This window comes from Mustela putorius, unplaced genomic scaffold (assembly GCF_011764305.1).
Source record: "Mustela putorius furo isolate JIRA1106 unplaced genomic scaffold, ASM1176430v1.1 tig00003858_pilon_pilon_pilon, whole genome shotgun sequence".
In the NCBI taxonomy this organism is placed as follows: domain Eukaryota; kingdom Metazoa; phylum Chordata; class Mammalia; order Carnivora; family Mustelidae; genus Mustela; species Mustela putorius.
In genome coordinates, this window is record NW_025422010.1 from 10,799,555 (window position 1) to 10,809,316 (window position 9,762).

General features: G+C 47.1%; 1 protein-coding gene across 1 annotated transcript; it reads right to left on the minus strand.

Moving 5' to 3' along the window:
• Window positions 1-3,629: 3,629 nt before the first annotated feature.
• LRRC30 (leucine rich repeat containing 30) lies at window positions 3,630-5,663 on the minus strand. Its single transcript, XM_013051391.2, has one exon. It carries the CDS (start codon window positions 5,404-5,406, stop codon window positions 4,501-4,503), a length of 906 nt encoding a protein of 301 aa, XP_012906845.1. The 5' UTR covers window positions 5,407-5,663; the 3' UTR covers window positions 3,630-4,500.
• Window positions 5,664-9,762: the final 4,099 nt, after the last annotated feature.

Here is a 9,762-nt window from a genome sequence, read left to right on the forward strand (position 1 = left end):
GCTGGCTTCTGGGGAACTCCAGAAAGGAAAGAACATGGCTGATGATACAATGTTTCATTGGCAGCCAGCAGTCTTGTAGCTTTCACAATGCCTGTTTCTCTCCTGGGCATGAGGAAATACTTTTGATGCTTTGTGGATAGATGCCAATTCATCTTTTATTTTCTCTCTTGTGCTGAAATAAGGAGTGAGTCTAAAAGCAGCAGAAAATAAGCCCGCTCTTTGCAAGTAGATTCCTTGGACACTACTTTAAAAATCTGCACAGCAAGCTTCATGCTAATCACTTTCAGTGATGTTTGCCTAATGACGCCCAAGCTCTTACAAATTCATTATGAGCCCTCTCTGCTTCCTTTTTATTACTATGCTGTCCTTTTCTTTTTAATTAGTAATGCTTGGGATTCAACGCATAACTTGGCAGGTAGCTTAAAAGGAACATTTGTAAAAAGTTCTTTCCTCCACAAGGTCAAGGTTGTTCCCGTTATTGTTTATAATAGCTTTAATGTTCTCTGAATTTTATTGTTTTCTCAAAATATTTGAGGGTGTTGTATTTGGGTGTTCTTGGATGAATTATAATGATTGGGTACTGGTAATTAGTTACACGTTACATCCAGGCTGGGTATTTTGTGTTTCTCAAGTAGATCTCACATAGTACTGAAAATAATTCCTTAGTGGAGTTAAGATAGAGCACACATAGGAACTTCAATTGTAATCAGTGGAACAATTGAGGAGGACCATCACATAAGCTAAATCTAGCAGTTTGAATTTCTGCCTTTTTTGGTTTTTACACCATTTTCTGAACTTACCTCCTATCTTTCATCATCTGTAATAGCACGCCAGTGACTCAGTCCAGACTCTCCCTAGCCCATCCGTATTACTGAAGAGAAACACCCCAGCCCAGCCTCACACACCCAGTAATCTCGGGGGGCTGATACCTGCCCCTGTCTTCTAGAGACCAAGCCCAGGGTCCTTTAATCTCCTTCTGTTTGTAATGCATATATACGAAAATGCATATTCAGTATGTGCTTTGAGGCATATGAAATGGAATCTTAAAAAGCAATAATCCACCACCACAAAAAAGGGGTTTAGTTTAATGGGTCCCTGCAAACTATAATAGCATCCCTCTTTCCCTTTCCGTTGCCAGCATGACTCCCATTGTGAGATCCAGGTGTGCTGCTCCGAAGTCGCTCGATCTTAGGTAACTATAGAAAAGTAGTCTCTATTAACGAAAGCCCCAGAATGGTGCACAATTCTTCTATTAACCATTTATTAAGTCAACGAGCTGAGAAATGACTTCATTTTTCCTTCTCATGTGCAGCAGTTTTATGCATTTAGCAGTATTATTCCTCGAACAGATGTGTCTTTTCAAAGTCGTCTTACTTTCCCATGAACGTAGGATTTTTTCCTTAATTGTATGCTTGTAGTCTGCAACAGCTTCTAAAGGTGTTTCTGAACACACCTCGGAGATTGCTCCGTACCGAGAGCCGAGTGACTTGAGCACCACAATATCATCGAGAATGCGGGCCTCAAGCTCCCCACATCAAACGCCCAATTAGTGCGTATTCTTTGGCTAAATACACTCCGCTGCCAGTGCAGCCATCGTCAGCGCTTTGATTTCCAAAGCCTTAGAAATACCTGGGAGTTATTTGAATGTGGCAGTATTAGAACTACAAAAGAGAAGCAAGAAGCATTCACAGTCAGTCAGCAAACTGCAGAATTTGACAGCAAAGACACTGAAGGTGGTATCTAATTCCCTCCACGTTAGTGTCTTGAATAACTAAGCATGTTTATGCTTTTTTACTTTTTCTTTTTTCTTTTATTTGGAGGGGGGTGTTGCTCGGCACTTCCCTTTATCAATAAAAAGGAGCATTCACAAAGAATCAATATCTAAAGCATCCCGGGCAACTACGATGAATTTTATGATTTCCGCCACGCTGAGCATTAACAAAGCAAACCTTGGCACTATACTTTTGAACGGTACCAATGGCAGCATGGCTGCGGGCAACCAAATCGATACCAATTTTTTTCCTCTAAGAAGGTATAATCAGCTCTTGGGTCACCTTCAAAATATGGTCCTGTGCTTTCCCTGGAGTCGAGTTACTGTGGGATCAAATGACTGCAAAAGCAAGGAGAGGAAATAAACGGTTGGTTCAGCAGAAAAAGCATGGTGCCGCCGTGCTGGCCTGCCGCTCTGCCCAGTGCAAGGTCATGGCCATTCAGTGTGAGCCCAAGTGGTTCTTCAGCAGCAGACAGCAATGGGCGTGATCCTGGCACAAGCCGGCGTTTATCAGACAGCTGCATGTGCTCCAGCCAAAAAGCTGCAGTAAGCGATCTGCCCGGTTCTGCTCTGCGGAGGAAGGCTCGCCCTGCAGTGCCCCACTGAGTCATGAGGTCAAGGAAGAATGCCACTGAAATCTTTAAATAGCCTTGGCTCCAGCAAGCCAGAGAGGCTGAGGCTACTGGAGTGTGCCTGTGTGTGCCTGGCAGGGACACACAGATCTCGGTGCTGCAGGCTGGGTGCTTGGGGGGTACTTTTTCAGCTGCCTCCCAGCGACATTGGTAAGATCTGTTTGCAGTGGTTCAACAGAAGAGCTCATGCACAAACGTGCTAATGGAATTCTGGTATCTGATGCTAGCAGCAAGGATTGGCTTCACTGTTTTATGGACGGGAAGATGGACTTGAGGGTCCATTGGGAAAATCATTTTTCCTATGGAGAAGTTATGTGGACCCCTTTGAGCAGCTCCACGCTAATGTCGCTTAAGCTCAGAACCCGAGAGGGTGCTCCCCACTGCCCCAGGGCTTTGCCACTCTTTCCGGAGTGGGGTGGGGGGTAGGGGATTGGGACGAGGAGGGTTTGACTGGCTCACCCCAGTCAAGTCCTTCAGTCACTGTTCTTTGGTTACTAAGGACTCAGGGTTTGATCTAGTCTACATCATCCAGTGTGTCATCCTGGCTTGGCCTTTGCTTACGCTTACCTTGGGCAGGGATCCTGAGGTGCCACATATTGTAGAAACCCATGTGGGTCTATCTCTGTCACCAGACCATGAGTTTCTTGGTAGAAGCAACGGGGCGCTGCTCCTTTTGAACTCCCAGCCCAGTGTCCAGTGTGCAGAAGGTGCTGAGAAACCTAAGTTTAACTAAATTAAACTAAGGGTGTTAAGAAATTAGGCAAGCCTTCCAGCAACTGCAAATCCCAAGTCCTGATATTGTTTGGTATACTCTGTAGAGAAATCATCCCCCAAACCTGAGCATTTGGCTGGCTCTCCATTGATCTGAAGGGACTGCCCTTTCTTCACTGCCATATTTTCTTTGGAATTTCTTTACCTCTGAATAAATAGTCCTGTCTTAGGGGTTCTTGGCTGCTGACAGCAGTAAGACCCAGCAACCCTGGCAGCAGAAACTCTGTAATTGCTCACCCGAATGTCCACCTTTAACTAACAGCTGTGTACTCTAAGAATTAAAAACAAAACAAACTTAATATTTTTACAGAGCCTTTTGTCCAAAGAGCTTTTAAATGTCACCAAACTCATTTTTTTAAATGTCCACATGCAAAAGCGAAGTGGCAAATATTACCCTCCTTTGAATGTGAAAAGGGTAATTACTCTTCTGCGTGTGACTTGCCTGTGCCTTACTTCCTCCTTCCTGCCATTTGGCCATTTTCTCCCCCAATTATTAGCCTCACCCCTGAGAGGGCGAATCTAGTAAGGGAGAAGAGAAAATAGAATTGGCTGATTTAACCATCGGCTGGTGTCTTTGGAAAAGCTCAGGGATATGACAGTGGGTACCCGAGGATTGGAAAAGAAGGTTGAAACTGTGCATTAAAAACAGTTGTATTTATTATCTGAAAGCTATCATGCTATTCCTGTCACTCACCAGCAGACGTAAACATAAGCAGCTGGAGTGTTGCTCTACAGTCATTTTAGAGACAGATTTCTTATGATTGTTTCCCCCAGAACTCGGGGTGGGGAAGCTCTGCCCGACGCGGTCGTTGCCAGCAGAGCAGTCCTCCAGCTTGCTCTTTGGTCCCCAGTAACGTCTGATCGAGGCTGACCTAGGAGCACTCCTCACTGCAGCTCTCTGACGGCCGCCTGCCAGTTCAGGGGTTGAAACCAGATGGTGTTAGTGTCTCATACCATACTTGGCCCACAGCACATCCTTAGCAAATACCTGACTTCTGAGTTCCATCGATCAGACCTGCTGCCTACTCTTCCAAGGGCTGAATCCCGCGGCGCATCGGAAGAATCAGAATGGTTTCTCTTCAGAGAAAACCGAAGACCTGTTTCCATTTATGTTTGGGATGAGATGAACATCACATCAGGGGGCTTCTTAGGCACACACAGAGGTCAAAGGAAACACCTCCATAGAATGAGGGTTCCATACCACTCGGCAAATCTGAACGTAAGCACTGACCAACATGAACGGCTAGAGCAGAAAGCTGAGACCAGAGCAGTACCCAGGGGACAGGTGTCCATGAGCTGGCGCCGGACCATGCCTCTGCGGCCCAGTCAGTTGTGCTTTTTGTCCTTCAGGTAACTGAAGAGCATCTCCAGGCCCCCCTCCACCAGCTCCGGCAGAGGCTTGGACAACGGGTTATGGGAAATGTGGAGCCCTTTGTCCATGGGATTCCAAGCAATCCGCCCCAGTCTCCACAGCAGGTAGAGCTCGTCCGGGAGGGTCTGGATGTCATTGTTGTTCAAGTTCAGCAGCTCCAGGCTGGTGAGCAGGCAGAGCGACCGCGGGAAGGAGTGGATGTTGTTGCTCTCGGCGATGAAGATCTGCAGACTGGCCAGACACTGAATGCTCTCGGCGATGTTTTCCAGGCGATTAGAACCCACGTGCAGGAAATCCAGCTCCTTCAGCGCAAACACGCAGACGGGGATGTGAGCGAAGTAGTTGTTGCTCAGGTTTAGCTTTCGCAGCCTGGAGAGGTCGGCGAAGCTGGCGGGAAGCTGGGAGAGGCAGTTGTGGGACAAGCTCAGGACCTCCAGGCTTCTGCAAGCGCTCAACTCGGCGGGCAGCTCGGTCAGGCAGTTCATGTTCACGAACAGGACCTTGAGGCACTTGAGGAGGCTGATTTCCCGGGGCAGGCTCCGCAGGCGGTTCCCGCAGAGGTTCAAGACCACCAGCCGGCTCAGCTTCCCCACATCGGGCGGGAGAGCCCTGAGCTGGTTGTGAGACAGATTGAGCTTCTGGACCTCAGACAAGCTCCACAGAAAGTCGGGGACGTCCGTCATGCCCTTGGTGACCAGGCTGAAGCTGACGTGACGCATGCCCCGCTTCAGCAGAGCCCGGGGGTCCTTTCCCGAGAGCAGACTGTCGTCCCACGAGGAGAAGGGCTGCCTCCCTCGGAGCAGGACCATCCCCCTGGGGCCCTTGTCCCTGCAGCAAGCCCTTGACTGCTTGGCTCCCATCTTCCTTCCTTTCCACTCACTGGCCTCTGGAGAGGCTGGGAGGGGGTCCCCACCTGCCGAAGGCTGAGCTGCTGCTGGCAGGAAGCTCACAGAGGGGTCTCAGCAGGGCCTTGCAGGGACCCGAGCCGTCCCGCCGTGGTCCAGCCCCGAGGGTGGGTTTAGGTGGCCTCTCTCAGAACAGCCGGACTGTAATGATACGCTCGTCCCTGAGACTGCGGAACTGAACCGCTCAAGTCCCTCTGACTGCCACAAGGCAGCTGTCACTGTCATTCGGCCCCAGTTTTATTGGCCTGGTGTGTGTGCAAAGAGGTCACGGGGAGGCTGCACCTAACTTAGCCTTCTCAGCTTTTCTTGGATATGGGAGCTGAGCAGGTGATAAAGCAGCCCACCCCCAAAAAGCAGCAAAGTGGAGAAAGAAAGCCAACCGTGCAAGGGCCAGACTGTGTGCGTGGCCACGGGAACTCATCCAGATCCCTTCAGAGTAACCGTGAGCTTCATGAACGCTAGTGACAGAGCTCTGTTTCTGAAGCCGCGATGGTCAGATGATATGGCGCACACCTGTTTTCAAACTTTGATGAGTTGCACAGTTGTGAAAAAGTCATGGGAGGAGCCTGGACACCTGCAGTCCTCCCCCAGGGTTAAGGTTTCTGCACGGCGCTTGTCACAGGTGACTCCGTGAGGAGAGGATGAAGGGGCCCAGACCCCGCCATGCTCATTTCAACCAGAGACGCTCTGCGGTCCTCTGCTTCACTCTGGGCTTCTGGATGGAATAAGACACGCTTTACGTGTTCGAGTGGCTGCCTTAGTAAGGTTAGCACGGGGTGCCCGTTGTCCTTGAAGAGCAGTGTGGATCACCTCCCTGGAACACACCAACCAATCAATCTCTCTCTCCCCTCTTCCTCCCTCCTTCAACACACTCTTTCTTGAATTAAAATGGTTCATTTATACCTCTAAGTATGTAGGGTTAACTGTTGGCATCATGAGCTGAAAACTGTGTCCCCCCCCAAATTTCAAATGTTGAAGTCCTAACCACCCCCCACCTCCTTGTACCTCAGATGTGACTGTATTTGGAGATAAGGCTATGTGAGGACACAAGGAAGAGACAGCCATCTGTGAGCCAAGGACAAAGGCCTCAGAAGCAACCAATCCTGTTGACACCTTGATCTGAGCCTTGCAGCCTCCGGAAGGATGAGAAAATAAACTTGTGTTGTTTCAGCCTCTCAGTCTGTGGTGCTTAGCTACGGCAGCCCTGGCAAACGTTGGAGGAGGAGGCGGACACATTTGCATAGGTCGTGATTAAGGAGAGGGATAGCAAGGGTGAGGACCCAGGTTCAAAGAAAGGGCTTGTGGTCTGGAGCGCAGGCTGGCTTGGTTCGGAAGCATATGGCTTTTGCTGGCAGCCCTTGGCACAGCGGTTTATATCCTGGAGAGCGATGCTGGTCCTATGACCGTGCTCTCAGAGCTGTGACCACCAAGCCAGGAGTGGGAGCTGAGCCCCAGTTGCACACCCCCCGGGGGATCTGCAGGTCCCTCCACACCCTGGACAGGGGGAGCCGTGGGAGGTGCAAAACGAGGTGAGGCTATTTCTCCCTCCACTTGGCATTGACCCAACAAGCCCCCTGGGATTCTTGAACAAAGGTGGATACTTTGGGCATTTTAAAAAATGGAGTTCTTGAGTATTCTAGTTATTACCTGGGGCGGGTTTGGGGTAGGGGGAGGTAATGGGCTAAATCTGTATCCTAAGTTTGGGAAGCATGTTATGCCTTATATGATTTTATCTGACAACAGGGTTCTGCTGTTATAAAATTAGATATGCATCCTCTTTCCCTCTTTCCCTCCACGAGCATGAGAAATTATTTAGGGTTCCCGAAATATGGGAGCTGAGATGGTCCTGGCAAGAATTGACAGCTTTCTTCTTCGTGGTAATCCCCCTCTTTCCTCTTGTTCTTTTCCAATAAATGCTTTTGAAATACTTATCAATACCCAACGTTTATCACATGTTTACTCTGTGAAAGGCATGGCACTAGGGGGGCACGTGGCAGGTCCATCGATTAAGCCTCTGCCTTAGACACATGATCCCTGGGTCCCAGGATGGAGTCCTGTATGGGGCTCCCTGCTCAGTGAGAAGTCAGTTTCTCCCTCTCCCTCTGCTGCTCCTCCTGCTTGGGCTCTCTCGCCTTCCCTTTCAAATAAATAATATCTTTTTTTTTTTTTTTTTTTTTTTTTTTTAAGGCACAACACTAGGTACTGTGCAGGATGGGCATTAAAATCATCTCAGTTTTACAGATAAGGAAGGGAGAATAGAGAAGCTACTTAGGCACAATCAAGTCACTTGACCAAATTCAAGTATCTTGTCAATGTGATAATCAGAATTCAAACCCAGTTAGTCGGACTCCACAGCCCAAGCTAGAACCATAAGAAGACTCTGGGCTTAGCCCAGTAGTAAGACAGAATCAATATGGCCAGGATAAGGACTTTCGTTTTCAAGTTGCTAGGACTGAAAGAAACACGGATAAAGAAATGACTACATAATTACATGCATAGAAGTAACTACATAAATTGGCATTAACCCTTCTCAGTCTACCCCCCACCAGGACAAACAAGAAAAGCAAAGTTAAAATGTCGTCCCAGAATACTTTGGCATAAGGAGTTTGATTCCTTCTAAAATAGCCCGGTTCTTCTCTAGCAAAGTTCTTATTTATCAAATGAATGAACTACGTGAATAGCTGACTGTTTCTTCCAAGTTTTGAAACGTAGAGACTGCCCAGTGGCCACCTCCAGGGTGGTCAAGTTGTGTCTGGCTAGTGTCCTCATCTGCGAAATGGGCCACAGCACAGTGATCTCCCCACAGCTCCTTCTCACTAGGCCAGTGGGATTCTCACTGCAAAGTAGACCACCCTAGGGAAGTGAAAGATATTTAACCTATTTTCTGGTGAAAGCATGCAAAATTCAAGGCAACTTTTTTTTTTTGCTTGCGTTACTATTGGTCCCTGGAGAATTAACAGTAACGGGGAATGCTGTTGGCTTTAGGATTTGCTATGAAGTTTGCTTGTCAGATTTAGGCCAAAAGAGACTTCCCAAGGCTCTCTGAATGAAATTTGGTTTGGAATAAGTCTCAAAATAAAGCTTTGTTGAGCAGATCTTTGAAATCCCAAATCATGGTAAATCGTGTGATTGTCTTTAACACCTAAAGAAGTTATAGAATAATTGAAATGTATTTAGTATACTCAATGTGTTTACTACGTTTTTGTGTATTCTAATTGATTCCTCTTCCAACGAATGAAAATCAACAGTTATGATGTCTCTAGTTTTTAAAAAAATAAAATTAAAATGATGAGAGTATAAAACCGTAGGTTACGAAAGCACCTACAGCTGCCCCTTGAATTCACACTAACAGTATATCTACTGAAAACAATTCTTTTTATTCTCACTGTGGCTTTCCAGCTTATGTCTACATATCATGTCTCTTAATTTGGAAGAACCTACTGTGTACCTTTAAATAGTAGGTTAAAACAACATTTTGCTAATTTAAAATTTTAAAATAGAAACTATAGAAGAGTATAGACAATCTGGTTAGCCTCTTGCACATGGAAAGGTAGTTCCTTCTCTCACGAATATTTACGTCCATGTATTTTCTTTTATCAAAAAAAGAAAAAAAATTGGTCTTAGTGCAGGTTTCCTCAGAAGCTGTGCTTGAGGCCAAAGCTGTGGGCTAATGTCTTATTGAGGAGTACAACTGGGCAAGTAAGTTAGGGGGGAGCCTGGGAAGTAGGACAGGGAGGGAGAGCAAAGTCAAGCTGTGCACTCAGAGACCAACACACTCAACATCAAACGTAGCCCGTCGCTAAGTTTGCAACCATCTGCGGAGAGGCTGTGTCTCAGAACAGCCTGTGGTTAAGCATCTGTAACATACATGTAATGGGGAAACCCGACGTACGTAACACAGCTACTTACATGGTTAATAACATTAAGTACATTAATAACACATGGTTATTAATGGTCTATGACCCCCTGGATGGTGATGGTACATGGTACGACCTCAGCGTCAATGGCCCCAACACACACATGCACACCCATGCCTGCTGCCTGTTTACTGAATACACTGCGTGTTTTTTTATTTTTATTATGCCCTTGTTCATGAACTTAACACTGTATTTTCGAGGCCAGTCAAACCCATGTTCAGGAAGCACCCCTCTTTCATCTTTCACTCACCTTTTACTTAGAGAGTATTGACTTAGTGTCGGGGGCTGTTTTAGACCCTGTTGGATAGTCTATCTCACATTTAAATGATGTGAGAGGGTGAAGTTGCTAACTTCACTTTCAAGATGAGACAGCTGAGCTTTGGTGGGGTTTGCT